Source organism: Fundulus heteroclitus, chromosome 16, assembly GCF_011125445.2.
Source record: "Fundulus heteroclitus isolate FHET01 chromosome 16, MU-UCD_Fhet_4.1, whole genome shotgun sequence".
NCBI lineage: Eukaryota > Metazoa > Chordata > Actinopteri > Cyprinodontiformes > Fundulidae > Fundulus > Fundulus heteroclitus.
Window position 1 is genome coordinate 25,475,505 of NC_046376.1, and position 18,414 is coordinate 25,493,918.

The window sequence follows — 18,414 nt, forward strand, 5'->3', positions numbered from 1 at the left end:
CCAACATGCACTTTAGCCACCAGTAACAGAAATTGTGACAGTGTCACTTAGAGGGGAGATAAAGGTTTGATGATCCAGAGTTTTATTATAATAACACCTGTAATCTCCCACATGACTAGAATTGGCTTCAAGAAATCTGAAAGTAGAGGAGTTGGTACTTGATAGTTGGGTCTTATAGAATGATGCCGAGGTCTTCTCCAGGGTGAATGATCCGCCTAAATATTGAGTCGAGATAAAACAAGTGATAGCGACAAGCTCGCCAAAGCCAACTACACCTGCAGGATCCATGATGATGCTTGGCTTTGGAAGGATCACTGAAAAACAATGTGAAATGTTATTTATAAAGACACTTTGAATTAACTGTTCAAGCTAAATGAAGAATAATTACCAGTCAGATTCAGATGGGCTTGATCGCTAAAGTCGGTGCCAGAAATTGTACTTTGAAATTTGCACTGGTAGACTCCCTCATCCTCAAAGCTGACTCGTTGAATATGTAAAGTAGCTGAGCTACTGCTTGAGTGCACAGTTTGGCTGAAAGGACCTGATGACTTTGTGAAGATGAATGATCCTCCTCCTATGTCCACAGTGAACCAACAAGTAATGTTGACATCCTCACCCCACATAACCACACCCGTGGGCTCAATGGTGATGTTGGGCTTTGGGTAGTTCACTGAAAAATGACACAAATAGTATTTATTTGAGGCGGTCACACAGTGTCACCTTGGCATGGTAAATTAATATCATGACAGAGTGTCTAACTTCCGATTTGCCATCAGTTCTGTACAATTAAAACAAATGTTGTACTGCATTTATTACAGCAAACTGTTAGACTCTCTTTTCAGCAAAAAGTCTACATATTGGTGTTAAGGTTAGGGTTCAATGATCGCTTTATTACACAATTGCTTTTGGATGTGACAGACCAAATAACGTTACTTTAAATCTTTTTCAAATTCTTTAATATACGGTGTATGTGTTTACAAATCATTCCAAGAATCATGGAGCAGTACAATCAAAATAGGCGACAGGTTTTTCTGTCTGTGGGATTTGGAGCAACATTTGAATTCCTAAATTATTGTGAATGTCACAGACAGGAACTATGTACTTCTGGCCTTTAAGCCTCTAAGGCTTTTTCCAGTTCCTATTGGGAGATTTAATATTTGTTTAGCTATTAGGAAACATAAATGTTTTTACTAAAAATGGGTTCTTACCAGAACAGATGACACCAGCATCCTGACTATGATTACAGTGCTGAGCTCCAAATCCACTGTGTGAACACTCAGACAGATGCCTTTCGCTCCCTGTGCAGGTCACTTCATTGATTTGTCCAAATCCCTCTCCAAAGTGATGGATACTCAGTGAAGTGCCGCATCCCAGCTGTCTACAGACCACTCTAGCCTCGTTTATGTTCCAGCTGTTATTGCAGATAGTTCCCCAAGATCCATTGTTGTAGATTTCAACTCGTCCAGAACATCTACTTGGTCCAACTAATCGGATCAGGCCAGCTATGAACAGTACAAGGCATAATTAAAAGGCTAAATGTAATTATGTAAAACAGCACATGATACAAAGGCATCTGACTGAAACTGAACGTCCATGGAAAACATGTCTGAAAACTATGGCTTTACCTATATGATGCAAATGAACCAACCTTAGGGAAATCCTACTCAAAGTAATTCAAAAAGACTGAAAATGCAATTAAAAACTGCTTTAATCCGGTTATGGTTAAAACATTTGTTTTGTTTAGTTGGCTTTTTTGGTTGCTTTTTGTCATAACCCTTCCAAACTGTGAAGTAACTGAACTCTTTCTGAATGCAACGGATGTTTACTAGAAAATGTTTATCATGATTTAAAAAAAAAAAGGATTGTATCAAACATCTGTTTATCTGTTCACATCTCCTTGGTCACTTTTACAGGCAAAACTAATGTTTGTTATGTAACATCTCTATTTATTTCTTCTGTTTGTTTTCAAAGTCTCTTGTTCTGGCACATTAGCAAAGTGTACTTGTCACAGTAAAACGTTAGCATTGGAGGAAGGCCTCTGTGTTTGTGGGAAAACTCCCACTTCAATGTGCAAGCCCACATATTTGCATGATATCAAATCTTCCTTTTTTTCATATCACAACTATTCTCTCTTAACTTTAAATTGTAGTAATCTTTGTTAGCTTGTCATATTAACGTTGTTAATTTGTTTTTATACACTCACCGGCCACTTTATTAGGTACCCCATGCTAGTAACGGGTTGGACCCCCTTTTGCCTTCAGAACTGCCTCAATTCTCCGTGGCATAGATTCAACAAGGTGCTGGAAGCATTCCTCAGGGAGTTTGGTCCATATTGACATGATGGCATCACACAGTTTCCGCAGATTTGTCGGCTGCACATCCATGATGCGAATCTCCTGTTCCACCACATCCCAAAGATGCTCTATTGGATTGAGATCTAGTGACTGTGGAGGCCATTTGAGTACAGCGAACTCATTGTCATGTTCAAGAAACCAGTCTGAGATGATTCCAGCTTTATGACATGGCGCATTATCCTGCTGAAAGTAGCCATCAGAAGTTGGGTACATTGTGGTCATAAAGGGATGGACATGGTCAGCAACAATACTCAGGTAGGCTGTGGCGTTGCAACGATGCTCAATTGGTACCAAGGGGCCCAAAGAGTGCCAAGAAAATATTCCCCACACCATGACACCACCACCACCAGCCTGAAACGTTGATACAAGGCAGGATGGATCCATGCTTTCATGTTGTAGACGCCAAATTCTGACCCTACCATCCGACTGTCGCAGCAGAAATCGAGACTCATCAGACCAGGAAACGTTTTTCCAATCTTCTATTGTCCAATTTCGATGAGCTTGTGCAAATTGTAGCCTCAGTTTCCTGTTCTTAGCTGAAAGGAGTGGCACCCGATGTGGTCTTCTGCTGCTGTAGCCCATCTGCCTCAAAGTTTGACGTACTGTGCATTCAGAGATGCTCTTCTGCCCACCTTGGTTGTAACGGGTGGTTATTTGAGTCACTGTTGCCCTTCTATCAGCTCGAACCAGCCTGGCCATTCTCCTCTGACCTCTGGCATCAACAAGGCATTTCGCCCACAGAACTGCCGCTCACTGGATGTTTTTTCTTTTTCGGACCATTCTCTGTAAACCCTAGAGATGGTTATGCGTGAAAATCCCAGTAGATTAGCAGTTTCTGAAATACTCAGACCAGCCCTTCTGGCACCAACAATCATGCCACGTTCAAAGTCACTCAAATCACCTTTCTTCCCCATACTGATACTCGGTTTGAACTGCAGGAGATTCTCTTTACCATGTCTACATGCCTAAATGCACTGAGTTGCCGCCATGTGATTGGCTGCTTAGAAATTAAGTGTTAACGAGCAGTTGGACAGGTGTACCTAATAAAGTGACCGGTGAGTGTATATCTTGTATTTAATTTCTATAGATTTAGTTGGAAATCTCTCTATAACTTTTTTTTTTCTTACAAGATTTTAACAGTCCCTTGGTCATCCAGGGTTTTACAGTGGCATTTTTATTATTGCGACACTTTAATATCGGGCAGTTTTTATCCTAGAACATTTTATATAGTTAGAAAAGTGTTTCATTAGCCACATTCACATCCTTCACATATAACTTCACTCCAGTTTTCCTTTAACAGATCATTACAGAATTTCATTGTTTCTTCTGATCTGATTCTAAAATGCTTTACTTTGTCAATGTTCTTGGTTTAATTAATTTTACTGTGATGTACTTTGAATATAGGTAAATAATAAATAATTCACTTATTAGGAATTCACTGTAGACAGCCTTTCCAGTTTCATTAGCAAAAATATCAATTAAAATTGCACTAGTGCCAGTGATTGGTTGAGTGATGACATCAAAATTATGACTCAAAGTGTATAGAATTATGCATCAAACACTACATTGTGAAATGACTCAAAAAATCTAGTCTATTTTAGCGTTTTCAAAATAGTCCTCCTTTGTTTTGATCATTGTCTGGGTCACTTTTGCCCTTCTCTCGAGATGCCAGAATAGGAACTTTTTTTTGGGGGGGGGGGGGGGGGGGGGGGGGGGTAGAAGGAAGGGCTTGTGGGGGCTATGCACACACACACATATATACATACATATGTATATATAGTTATATATTAATTTTGAATTAAAACTACAAAACAGCAATAACCATTTTTTTACCTGAGCAGATCACACCAGCATCCTGATCATGGGTGCAGTTTTGTACCCAAATTCCTCTGTGCGAACAATCAGTCAGATGTGTTTCACTCCCCGTACAGGCCACATCATCAAGGAAGATGTTATCTGTCCCTTTTCCAAAGTAGGCTGAATGAGTGGCAGCCAGTGCTGTACCACAACCCATCTGTCTGCAGACCACCTGAGCATCATTCAAGTCCCAGCCGTCATCACATACAGTTTGCCATCCACTATGGTAGATTTCAACACGACCAGCACACCGAGATGGCCCAATTAATCGGACTGGATAACCTGCTGGCTTGATGAGATGGTGGGCAAAGTATAAAAAAGATTTACAGTGGAGCAGAGAGTCAGCTAAAAGTGATAGTGTTAGACCCAGATAGTAATCATTAACCATTAGGTGTACATGCATTCTCGAGAACAAACATAAGATATACAGAAGAAAGTAGATGTTTACAAACAGCTAATCTGACATAATTTCACACAACGTTCCCTAATTTAGGCGGGTCAAGGTTACAAAAATTATTTATATTTACTAAATTCTAGAAGAAACTTTCTTGATTCATACAATTCATACATTTATAAAAAAAAATTATTGCTCTTGGTAGAATTGCCTATTTAACTGTGCCCCAAACAATTAACCCAAGGGTTAATTGTTTGGGGCACAGCTAACGAGATTCTAACAATAGTTTGCAAGAATTTTGACCCATTCTTCCTGACAGATCATTTCAGCTCTGCCCACAAATTTTCTGTGGGACTGAGGTCAGTGAAATGGGCTCTACAAAACTGTGGCCTTTCTGTCCTTATGCCTCTTTGCAACTATATAGGCGGTGTATCTAGTGCCATTGTCCATCTTGAAAACACATTTTCACTCAGGTTTTAACTTGCCACTACCATACTTCATAATTGGGATGATCTTCTCACCTTTGCATGTTTCCCCATTTTATTCTCCAAACACAATAGAGGTCAATATAGCCATAAATATTTAAAATTAAGTTTCATCAGATCACAAGAAATAACTTTTTAAAAAATAAAGGTCATGATGACAGTGGCATTCTAAGAAAACTGAACCCAAGGAGGAACCAGACCAGTGGAGGTCAGCAGTCCTCTTCTTGATAGAAATAATTTTGTTAATTCTAATTGACCTAAAACAGGAAATGTTTAGTCTAATTTTATGACAGTGAGGAAAAAGACAAGCATGTGTGTCTTTTTGTACAGTATATGTATATTTGCTTACAACTGAACATCCATAATAACCATGATGAAATGAAGCACAGAATATGAAAAGTAAAACAATACAGCAAAAAAAAAAACGTTACTATACCTGAACAAGCAACATGAACATAATTTCCAGAGTGGTATGTCCAAGGATTGCTGTGCTGACATTCGTTTAGAGAAACTTCACTTCCTGAACAGCTCACACCATCCAGCAAGTCGGAGCTATAGGGATGATAACTGGTCGATGATGCTGGACCACAGCCCCTCTGTCTGCAGACCACATTTGCAGCATTCATGTTAAAGCCATTAGAGCTGACAAATCTCCATCCCCGATCATGGTAAATTCTAACATGTCCACTGCATGACTGAAATGGATCGATTTGATGAACTTCCGTTACATAAGAGAAAGACAAAAAAGAAGCATTTGCTGTCTTTGCAACTTAACAACGGTGTGTATGTGAGTGGCATTAACAGCAAGCTGGAACTAGCTATATCAGCTCCCTAAATGACTGAATCAGCATAACCAGGGAGATCACTGCATTCGCTGCTATTGTTAGTACAGCTAAACTCATATCTTTCCTTTTTTAAAGGATTGGCCCAATTTCAACCAAAATGCTTGTCAGTCCTTCATTTCTGTGAAAGAAAGCAATGTAATACCTGAAACATTAGATTTCCAAACGCACTTACACAAACAAGTGACACCCACATCCTCACTATGATTGCAGTTGTTTGAGCCAAATCCACTGTGTGAACACTGAGAAAGAGAAGCTTCATTTCCTGAACAGCCCACATTATTCAGCCAGATTTCTCCTGTGCCTTCACCAAAGTAGGCGGATGCATGAACAGCTGATTGTCGACCACAACCTAACTGTTTGCAGACCACCTCGGCATCATTGTTGTCAAAGGAATCATCACAGACTGTTCCCCAGACACCGTTGTGGTATATTTCCTCTTCCAGAGCAAAACCAGTCTGAGCCTGCCAATCTGATGTTTTCTGTAGAAAGTAAAGCAATCATTTCAAACACAAGTATTACACAAATCAGAGCTACAAATATTGGAGAAGTGGTCCGACCTGCAGCAGCTGAAGATAAGCACAGGAAAAAAGAAGCTGCAGTGGAGAGAAAGAAAAACGTTTGGTTACATGGACAAAAAACAGTGAGGCATCAACCTTCATCACAGTTTTGAAAACATAAAAAAATAGACTGTAAAAATGTCCCTGCTAAATACAGGACATACAGTATGTTGACCATGCTTTTGGTGTATCTGATTGGTGTATCTGATATAGATATAGATATTTTCTGGCTACAGTTCAGTTAAGCCGATTGTGTGAAATGTTGCCTCCTTTGTTTTGATGAACATTCTCTTACTTGCTTTTGAAAATGTCAGCATTTATTTTGTAGACAACATGTAGACATTAAAATATTTGAATTAGAACCAGAACTATTTTTGCTTACCTGAAACCAGTCCAAATACCTGGTAGAACATCTTTGCTTCCTAAGGAGTTGTTCGCGTATCGACAAATTTATGCAAACAGAGCAAGGCAGGAAACATGCACAGGAGAGGGTGGGGGAATGGGGTGGGAGGGGGGGAGGGGGTCCTTGTACAGGACTGTTTCCTGGTCAGTATTTAAATGAACAAAGTTGTGCTTATCAAGGAAAACCTGAAGCACATACATGAACATGTAAATATGACTTGATAATGGTGTGTTTGTGTTGGTTTTCTTCCTCATATTCAAATATCACTTTTTTCCCATGAACATACGTCTATTTACAACAAAGAACGGCTATGACTAGTTGAGATATCCAGTTTGTTCCTAATGGGTTAAAAATTATGGAAAAACACAGACACTATTGCATAGTTTTGCTTTCTTATAAGGGAAAGCATCAAACTCTTGGAACAATTAGTCACCTATCATTGAAACTCCAGTTTATTGATTGCTGGAGCACTCATAATAAAACACAGCCATGAGGCCCGCCACTTTCCTTGTTCGTTATATTTGTTCACCCCACATTTATCTGATACATTATTTTACATTATAAATATGTTTTCCATACTTGGAGAGCTTTTGACAGGCTGGCTAGTATGTTTGGGAACCAATTACTTGCTAAATCAACAGGGAACTAATCTTAGTTTACCAATGCTAACACAAGCGCACAGTCAAAACAGATAAAAAAAAATGCTTTTCTCCTTTTTATGTGACAGCAACCCAGCTATACCAAACAACACATCAACTTGAGTCTGTGAGAGTAGCTATTTTAGAGGTCCCATTTTTTCCAGAACACAGTTATTTTAAGTTAATTTAAATGTATTTTTAAGTTTGCCTCTTAATCTGAGATAAAGCCCTATCATAAAAAGCAACTGGTACACAGTGTCTCAACATCCCAAACCTATAAACATTTTGTCACATTAAAGCTACAAATATTAACGAGGGATTTTATGCAATAGATCAACACAAGGTAGAGCAGAAAATTAAAGTGGAAATTAATTGATGTGCGGTTTTTGATTTATTTTAAATAAATAATACTTTGCACGAACTACCTTCACCGTTGCCTTTTAGCCCTGTTTGTAAGAGCTTTGCACATACAGTGTATACATGGGAAAGATCTCCTCATTCTTCTTTCCAAAATGGTTCAAGTGCCATGAAGAGCTGTCCTACAAGTTTTTGATGCTCCAAACAGCCGAAGGGGAGAATTCCGTCCTCAGCATTTCATCAAGCTCCACAGAGGTCTCATAAGAAATAATTTATTTCGATTTAGGTGTGTTGAATCAGGACGGCACCTAAAAAATGAAAGTGAAACTCTTGTCTAGATTTTCTTACATATAGTGTGAAATATTTCAGATCGTTATTTCTTGTGATTTTGATGATTAGGGATTACAGATAATGAAAACAGCAAATTAAGTGTTTGTAAAAATTCTACATATTGGAAACTCATGGCATCACACCCTAATGAGGTAAATAAGTCAAAACATCTGCAGAGGTTTTCTGAGCCTCTACAGTGGGGCAAAAAAGTATGTAGTCTGCAACTGATTGTGCAAGTTTTCCTGCCCAGAAAGATGAGCGAGTTCTGTAATTTTCATCATAGGTACACTTCATCTACAATAGACAAAATGAGAAAAGAACATCCAGGAAATCACATTTTAGGATTTTTAAAGAATTAATTTGTAAATTATCGGGGAAAATAAGCATTTGATCACCCACAAACAAGCAACATGTCTGGCCCTCACAGACCTGTAACTCATCTGTACTCAACTCATTACCTGTATCGATGACTCCTGTTTGAACTCTATCTGTATAAAAGAAACCTGTCCACATCACCAAACAGTCCCTCTCCAAATTCAACCACGGCCGAACACCAAAGAGCTGTTCAAGGACCTGAACAGCTCCAGCTCTTGTAGACCTGCACCAGGCTGGGAAGAGTGAATCTACAATAGACAAGCAGGTTGGTGTGAGTAAATCAACTGTGTGAGCAATTGGAAGAAAATGGAAGACATACAGAAAGATTGATAATCTCCCTCGATATGGGGCCCCACGCAAAATCTCATCCTGGATCAAAACGATCATGAGAACGGTGAGCAAAAAAACTACAGAGAGGAACCTGATGAATGACCTGCAGAGAGCTGGGACCAAAGTAACAAAGGCTACCATGAGTAACACCCTATGCCAAGAGGGACTCAAATCCTGCTGCAGTGCCAGGCGTGTCCCCTGCTTAAGCCAGTAGAGGTCGAGGTCTGTCTGAAGTTTGCTAGAGAGCATATGGATGATCCAGAAGATTGGGAGAATATCATGTGGTCAGATGAAACGAGATAGAACGTTTTGGCACAGACTCAATTTATTGTGTTTGGGAGAAGAATGCTGAGTTGCATCCCAAGAACACAATACCTGTTGTAAAGGAAACATGATTTGGGGCTGTTTTTTCTGCAAAGGGGACAGAACGATTGATCCGTGTTAAGGGAAGAACAAAGGGGTGTGTGTGTGTTGTGAGATTTTAAGCCAAGGCCTCCTTCTGTCAGTGAGAGCATTGAAGATGGAATATGGCTGGGTCCTCCAGCATGACAATGATCCCAAACACAATGCTCAGGTTGTGGCACCGTAAAAAGTCTTGCAAGGTCCTGGAGTGGCCTACCCAGTCTCGAGACCTCAACCCCATAGAGAATAAAGCCCATGTTGCATGACTGAATACTTTTTGCCCCACTGTACATTGTCTCAGTCTGGATCGGTAGGATACACAATCATGGTGAAGACTGCTGACTGGACAGCTGTCCAGTAGACATTATTTTATACCCTCCACAAAAAGGGTAAGCCACAAAAGGTTGTTGCAAAAGAAGCTGGTTCTTCACAGGGTTGTATCCAAACATTCATAGAAAGTTGAGTGGAGAAAGAGAAAGGCAACAAGGTAGCTATCAAAGCAGTCCGGGCTTCCATTACAACTCAGCAGAACCACAGGCTGGTTGGCTCCGTTGATGTAGTAATTCATGCACAAGGAGCCTCAACCAAGTATTGAATAAAAAAATCCACACACTTTTCAAAAGCTTCACATAATGCTTTCTCTATTGATCTTTTATGAGTGGCTAAATTTTGAGTTTCATGATGTGTAAGCCATGATCTTGAAAATTACAAGAAGGCTTGAAATACACTGCTCAAAAAATAAGGGGAACCGTAAAATAACACATCCTAGATTTGAATGAATGAATTATTACATACTTTGTTCTTTACATAGTTGAATGTGCCAACAACAAAGTCAAAAATTATCGATGGAAATCAAATTTAATAACCCATGGAGGTCTAGATTTGGAGCCACATTCAAAATTAAAGTAAAAAAAAAACACTACAGGCAGATCCAGCTTTGATGTGCTTTCATCTGTAAAAGACCTCCATGGTGTTGTCTGGGAAATACCAAATCTCCTGCACGTTTGAGCAGACGCATGCACATTTATGGCCTGCTGGAGGTCATTTTTCAGAGCTCTGGCAGAGCTCTTTAGTTTCCACCTATTCTATTTGCACATCAGCAGGTGAAATTGATTGTCAGTCAGTATTGCTTCTTAAGTGGACAGTTTGATTTCATAGAAGTCTGAATGACTGGGAGTTACATTGTGGTGTTCAAGTGTTCCCTTTATTTTTTTGAGCTGGGTATATTTCACTCCATGTGCGATAAATATATGAATTTTACTTTCTGAAATAAATGTATTTTTTTTCTTTATGTTTGTAACATGAACAATTTCAAGTTGCTTTAGAACATTTTTAAAAGCATGTTATGAACTTTGACAGTTATAGGTTTAAATCCAATAAAGGATTTAACAGGTGTGTTTGGGTTAACAGGTAAAATGTATGAAGTTTAAAAGTATAGCAATCTGCTGGTTGACTCATGAAGCACTGAACTCAAAACACGAGCAAAGCCGTTGCCATTTCAAACACAATAACCGTGCAGAAAACTTGATACAAATGTTCCAACAGGCTTAAAAACAGGAAAATGATTCACTACGTGCTATAGGTTGACCGTTTTAAACATGAAAAAACACCTGATGATGTGCAACAAATTGTTCTTCACATACATCATCCCAAAAGACCCAGTAGATTGACCTGCTGAAGTGTAGCAAGCATTTTATTAATATACAACAGTTATGTTAAAATAAACATTTTAACTCAAAGACAAATGTCCGTCGATCAAAAGTCACAAAAATAATCTTGATTTGCAACTAAAACAACTTTTAGGGGACAAAAGCACATATTCAGATTATCGATGATTAGTCAGGTAGGATGGCAGTGGCAACTTTACTAAAGGGTCCATATCGGCCAAATACATCTTTGCCCACCACAGCAGCACATAACCTGTGCCCACGCTTGAATTTGTTGATGAGGGCGCACATTGGCAGAGACTTTGCTTCCAGTTTGTCATACGTGTCCCACTTCAGGAAGACGCCGCTCCCTTTATATGTCTCCATGGTCAGGAAGATGCTGCAGCAGGGAGAGAAATAACATTTTAAGTTTTAACTGTTTCTTGTATGTTTTTCTGTTTACTTGAACGTCTCACAACAGCTTTATTTGTTTAGCATTGTGTCTTACGTGTAACTTTCCATAGGTGGTGCACAGGGGTCTTCGTTCACCACGTTCCAGAGAACGGATATTCGAGTTGGGTTCTTAATGAAGGCCAGCTTTACTTCTACTATCTGAGGCATGCTGTACAAAGCTGCTTCCATCTTCAGGACAGGGGGGAAAGGGATTTTGGGAAGAGGTGGACAGAACAACATATCCTATTGGGTGGAAGACCAAAGAGGAGAATGTAACGAGACCCGCAAAAAGTTTGCTTTCTTCCATCTGTGGAGAATCTGTAATACCTCTACATCCTTCATCAGCTCTATGCCTTCTACTTCCTTGAGCTCAGGACTGCTACTGTGGCCGGCAGAGGAATGCTCTTTTTTTAACCTTTTCGTCGTTTGCTCAAGATGTTTTAGCTTATCATCGTGGTCATCTTCCTGGAGATCAGTTGGCTCTGTTTTTTCAACTGGCAACTGGCTGGCAACTTTCTGGATTTGACAAATAAAAAGAGAATAAAAAGAAAAATCAGAAAACAAGAAGTGAAGTGAGAAAAGGGCTGAATTGCATAAACATACACATTTTTAGTAAGAGGCTTACAATGCCAGCGGCACTGTAGGGAATGAATGTCATTATTTTGGGCTTGGGAAGATTTGACAGGGTTTATACAGGAATTGCAGAGTTGAATTTTCTACCTCTAATATTTTTCTTTACTACGAACACAAACGAGAAGCAGAATTGCTTTCCATTGCCATCTCAGAATACAGCTTTATATGAGCAGACAGCTTCTGTCTCTCTCCATCTTTCCCTTGTTTATCCACATTTATCTCCTTCTGTTTCTGTCTCTAAACATGGTTATATTTTGAAGGCCCCTTTGCTTTCCATTCATCTGGTCTAGAAAATTTTTTTTTCCCAAGCATAAAGCAGCCATCTGTCTTCACCTGTTTTTCATCTGTTTTCAGACTCAGTAGGGTGGATTTCTGTATCCAGCAGAACGATATTTGATGTGCGACAATCAGAGCAAACTGTATTTTTGTTGGAGTCATTTACTTGTTGAGAACGTGCTCTATTAAGTTATTTTTCATAATGATCAAGTATAAACGGACGCAATCATCCTCGTATTTGTATTAAGCAAACGCGCTCCTGATGTTAAGGATAAGACTTCCGTCAGGATAACTACTTTGATCATATAAGCACTTATTGCTTTAATGATCGCTGTACATTTCACTCAACAGAACAGTTTCCACTGATGTTGGTGTGGCTCGTAGATCCTTTGTACACCTGAAAAGCGTCTGTGGGAGCTTTTAGCACAGCCATCGTCAGAAAGTGGGTCAATTTAAAAAAAAAAAAAAAAAATGCAGATATGTTTGTCAACGCAGGCAAAATATGTTGCAACTCTCTCCTGGTGGGAGTGAGAGAGTGTGGGAGTTCTGTCTTTCTTCGAGGTCGGTCGTGTTTCTCTGCTCTCCGCTCCTTATCCGCCCGGCCCCCTCTCCGCTTCTGCTTCGTTTTGTGTCTTTGTGCAATTCCTTCATAGCAAACGAAAGCTCGGAAGCCGAAGCTAAGGAAATTATGGATCTCGTCAGCTGGTCTCTCAATGCCATTGATTAAATTTTTGCAACTGGAATGCAAAAGAACGGGGAGCGGGCCTGTCCCGGTGGAACTTTCTTTGCGGGATACACCTTGGATCCGTGGGATAAATGGTCCACGGTGTGTGCCTTCTGAATTCTTTCCGTCGAAGACTTAGAAGACCTGTATCTGTTCGGATTTATGATTCTTGGATTTCTTCTTATTGGATTCGGAGGATTTCAAATGTATAAGCAAATTCAGAGACTGCTGGCACTGCATTTGGCCTTGATGATGCTGCCAGCGGCTCATGACGCGATCACTAGGGCGGTAAATGAACAGACCAATAAGCTTAATAAGCTGGCTGCGGTGGTTGGACTCAGAGGTGAGATGGGATAAAATCTGGAAGTGAAAACGCGAAAATAGCCCACTAATTTGGAATATTGGATCCTGAAGCCAGTGATGGAAAGACTTTAAAGCTGAAGGAAAAGTGGTTCAGCTTGTTCTCATAACAAAATGTGTATTCTAATCGGACTTTCCCACTATCTAAATTCACCCCTGCTTGTTATGGCGAAATTGGACAGAACTATTCCCCCCTCTCCCTCCTCCCCTGCAAACATCCGTGGATTCGTCAAGCTGGGCCGTGAAGTGATAAAGACTTTCCAACGTATCAAGGACACTTGCCTGCCGGACGGTGTTCACGGACATACAATACTCCACACAACACACACACTACTGATGCTCATTTATCTCATGAACTTACATGATCTCCAATGTTATCTTTCTGCTATATGTGTCTCGTTATATTTGTGCTTCTTGTGTAATGAGGGTTTTTTTGTCGGATGTTTCACACTGTACCGTGAGAGGATAGGGTGTGACACATCTGTCTTTTTTTATCTTCCCTCTCCTCCCCCCATTGTGAAAATCTATCTTTCCACAGATTCAAGGGCAGCGCCCTGTGGGCACCGCGTAAGGTGGGGTCCGGGGCAGTTTGGAGGGATGCGCCTAACGGCTGCGCCGAATGGCAGCGGCTGTCTGGCTGTGTTCCTTTGCAATGCAAGGCCTTAGTCAATCGTCCCCCCCCCCCCAAAAAAAATGCTTTTTTATGTATGTGATGGACGGTTGAACTGGAACTGAAATTTTGATTACAAATGCAAATTGTAGTTGACAAATATTGATTGATTGATTGATTGATTGATTTATTGATTGATTGAGTTTACCTGCGGTGCGAAGCGACACATGAATCAGAAACGGAGAGCTGAAAGTAGAAGAGCTGTGATGTTCAGACAGCGATAGTCTAGGATGCTAACTGGAGCCACTTAGGCTAAAAAGTTTAATAAAATTAACTGTGAACACGTCCAGCTAATAATCTACTGTATCTTCTTGGAGGGGAGGGGTCTGGTTAATGGGGCAGTCGCCCCCCTTGCAGATTGGTAGGGGAAACATTGGACACAAAGGAGGAGACAGGTGGGGTGAAACGGTGAGCTCTGGGTGAAGAAAATGGAGCCAAAGTTGTGAAAACAGACTTTTTCTCATGGTGAGGCGCAAAAAGGACTTGCTAGTCTCAACATATTAAGCAGATCCAACAGCGTGCGTGAATACAGCATATGGGACAACACCGGCACCTTTAAGCTCACCTGAATCTGTCAACTGTCCACATGGACATGTAAAATAAAAAAGTTTTACGGTCAGTCAGTACAAAGATTAGGCCAAGTGGCCCCAGTGACACGGTTCTTTTTAAAAAAAAAGAGGATGGCATGGGGATGGCAGTATCATGCTGAGGGTTTCTTTCACCGCCATTGCCACTGGCACTGGCAGAGCACACAAAATGGGAGGGAAAAGGACAACTCTGAACTTAAATCATCCTCCCAGCTATTGAAACTATAGAACAGTCTTGACGTTGACTTAACTGAAATTTTGCTAGCAATGCTAATGCTTAAGCTGGGTCTGTTAATAACCGTTTCTTCGCTTCTGTCCAGTTTGCCTACCGACGGAACCGCTCCACTGAGGACGCCATCTCCTCTGCTCTTCACCTGAGCCTGGCACACCTGGAGGAGAAGAACACGCACGTGCGGATGCTGTTCCTGGACTTCAGTTCAGCGTTCAACACCATCATCCCACAACATCTGGTGGGAAAACTGGAGCATCTGGGCTTCAACACACCCCTACGAAACTGGCTGCTAGACTTCCTCACCAACAGACCTCAGTCAGTCTGGGTCGGACAGAACACCTCTGATGTCATCACCCTCAGCACGGGCTCCCCTCAGGGCTGCGTCCTGAGCCCCCTGCTGTTCACCCTGATGACACACGACTGCGTCCCCAGGTTCCCCACCAATCACATCGTGAAGTTTGCAGACGACACAACGGTGGTGGGCCTGATCAGAGACGACAACGACCAGGACTACAGAGAGGAGGTGGAGCAGCTGGTGGGCTGGTGCAGAGACAACAGCCTGATCCTGAACGTGGAGAAGACAAAGGAGATCATCGTCGACTTCAGGAAAAACCGGCCTCACCATGCTCCACTGCTCATCAACAACTCAGCGGTGGAGGTGGTCAGCAGCACCAAGTTCCTGGGGGTGCACATCACGGACAACCTCACCTGGACTGTGAACACCACGTCACTGGTGAAGAGGGCACAGAAGCGACTGTACTTTCTGCGGAGGATGAGAAGAGTCCGCCTGCCCCCGCCCATCCTCACGACCTTCTACAGAAGCACCATAGAGAGTATTCTGACCAGCTGTCTCTCTGTGTGGTGTGGAGGCTGCAGTGCCTCCGACTGGAAGAACGTGAGGAGAGTGGTGAGGACAGCAGAAGGGATCATCGGGGCTCCTCTTCCCTCCATTAAAGACATTTCATCGCAGCGCTGTGTGTCTCAAGCCCGTAACATCATCAGAGACCCCTCACACCCCCACCATAGACTATTCTCCCTGCTGCCCTCTGGAAAGAGGTTCCGCAGCATCCGCTGCAGGTCCACTAGGTTCTGCAAAAGCTTTTTCCCTGCTGCCATCAGACTGTTGAACTGCTGAACAGCTGAAATATAAAAACGGACTGTGTACCACACTCGACTCGCTGATTTGCACATTTGCACATTTGTATCGTATCCTGCAAAATTGCTGCTGCACCTTACCCAGAAAAGTACTGCAAAACTGTTTACAATGCAACTGTCTACTTTTAAATCACTGCTGCACCTTACTGCATATTTGTTTACATTTGTTTTACATTGTTTACATTTCAACTGCCTACTGTTCACTGCTGCACTTTATCCGGAAGTCAATTGAAACATATCCTGTAAGCGACTGCGATTTATCACTGCACTTTATCCTGTACTGAAATTCACTGCAAGGTATCCTGTAGAGTTACTGCAATCTTTCTTTCAAGTCATCCACAGTTTACACGGTAAAACTGTATTGCTCCGTGTCTAGATAATCCATCCATAGTTTTTTTCTAATACAATATACGGCTCGACAGGAAGCAAGCCTTTCAAAGTAAAACTAAACTTCACAATAAAATGGCCAGAACAAATCCGAATATGATAAAAATAAAAAGCAAACCATCATACAAATAACCTACATATTTTCTATTTATGGCTCTAACACAACTTTTTCCTCTTTAAAAGCCACTCTTAAATGATGTGTTTGTCTGTTTATAACAGCCACCAAGAAAAATATCTCTACACTGTCGCGCTGCGCTACTGTTTACATGAAATAAGCCTGCTCTCGAGCAGGTTTAAGCTGGCGCACATGTTGCTATGACAACAAGTGCAGGAAGTCTTTCGAAGAACCAAACGATACAAGATCATGCCAAATCGTCAACAATCAAATCCAGCTAACTGAGTTAGCGACGTACGAAGAACGGACCCCTGGTCAACCACACAAACCTCCTAATCATCCTTTATTATTGAATATGTCTTGAACATTACAACGAAAAAAAAAACACTGTAGTGTAACCCTTGCTCATTGCTTGTTTGCCTTCATTATGTGTACTCTGAGTGGCTAAAAAAAAACTTCACCACGGTAATAACACGCAGTGACAATAAAGAATGTCCTCAGTTCATCAAAACACAACAAAAAGGCACGTAGGGTCACATCAAACTGACAATCATTTATTCTTCCTTTTACTTTGACATTGAATTCTGGAACATAAAATGCAATACCTAGCCTATCACCTAAACTTTTGGATGCATCTGTATATACTTGAATATAATCATAATAACTATTGGTGTATAGCTGTATCGGTTGGTGACCATGTAAAATCTATTGTAGCTTCAGGAAGAATCCAGGGAGGGACTGCTGGTAATGGAACAGTTGGACTACAGTTAATTTGATCTAATTTAAGTTCTTTTGTTTTTTCTGCACTATCCATCCAAAACGTTCTGATTGTCTCCTCTCCCTTTCCCAGCACGGTGGCAATATTTCGGCGTACAGTGGGGGTCAGCTGACCAGCTATAAAGGCATACTACACCACCAGACCGCAGTGTAGATGGGAAATTTAAAGGAAAAAGACAAAAACCTACATAGTTTCTGATAGACTTGGAGTTGAGGTTTTATTTTAATTGTAATAATGCCAAAAGGATTTTGAATTATGTAGTTAACATTAATTTCTTTGATCTGTCTTTATTCTGGTTCATATTGTCTGCATTTCATGAAAACTTGCTGTACATAATCAGGCAAACTGCAATGATCACATATTCATGGAAGATATGCTGAAACTTTTAGTGTTTTGTTAAGACCTGTGGGACCTAATCTGAGATGTGTAATAATTGATTCTAGTGTTCAGATTTTTACAGTTTTACAGTGCCCAGGTCTGGTGCTCAGTAGATGCTGAAAAACAAGTTATAATAATTAAACAGAAGAAAACAGATGAAGCAAGTAGTTCAAGACCGCTGTCCAACATTACGGATATTTCTTTCTGTATTACATAAAAATATTCATGACCTCTTCATATCATTTTTCAGATCAAGTTAATATTTCCTTTTAAAAACAACATTTTGTTTGATGCATTATAGCGTCTCCTCCAGTCAGTTGAATTTAAAATGCTCATTCGCACTAACACCATTCGTCTAATCCATCTCCTTTTTTGTTATATAACTATTCATATAAATAATGCATCTTACATATCTAAAATATCAATATATTCATTAATTTTGTTATTACTACTATTCTATTATTAGTTTTGGGGATTTTGAAAGAACTGAAGAACATCTTACAAACACACCGAATTAACCTGTTCCACTGCTTTTGTTGAGGATAATGGGAACAGTCTGAAACGAGAACCCCAGAAGTTCCTCTCTGCAACCACCTCCTCCGGCTCTGAAGAGTTCCCTGGGTGTTGATGAGACATGTCTTAAACACTTAATGTGACAATAAGAGAAGGTGGTCAAGTGAAACTAATATTCTG

General features: G+C 40.7%; 2 protein-coding genes across 2 annotated transcripts; both read right to left on the reverse strand.

Annotated features, from left to right (window-relative positions):
- Positions 1-458: 458 nt before the first annotated feature.
- On the reverse strand, positions 459-6,313 carry LOC118566328 (deleted in malignant brain tumors 1 protein-like; the record flags this gene model as incomplete). The annotated part of the gene is made up of 5 exons (XM_036148043.1): positions 6,108-6,313; positions 5,527-5,808; positions 4,188-4,496; positions 1,209-1,502; positions 459-670 (listed from the first exon to the last, which is right to left on the reverse strand). Coding segments are annotated over exons 2-5 (1,005 nt in total), but the record flags the coding sequence as incomplete, so codon positions are not given.
- Positions 6,314-11,002: 4,689 nt separating this feature from the next.
- On the reverse strand, positions 11,003-11,981 carry LOC105924985 (activating transcription factor 7-interacting protein 2-like). The gene is made up of 3 exons (XM_012860748.3): positions 11,754-11,981; positions 11,482-11,669; positions 11,003-11,373 (listed from the first exon to the last, which is right to left on the reverse strand). Exons 1-3 carry the CDS (start codon positions 11,766-11,768, stop codon positions 11,163-11,165), a joined length of 414 nt encoding a protein of 137 aa, XP_012716202.1. The 5' UTR covers positions 11,769-11,981; the 3' UTR covers positions 11,003-11,162.
- Positions 11,982-18,414: the final 6,433 nt, after the last annotated feature.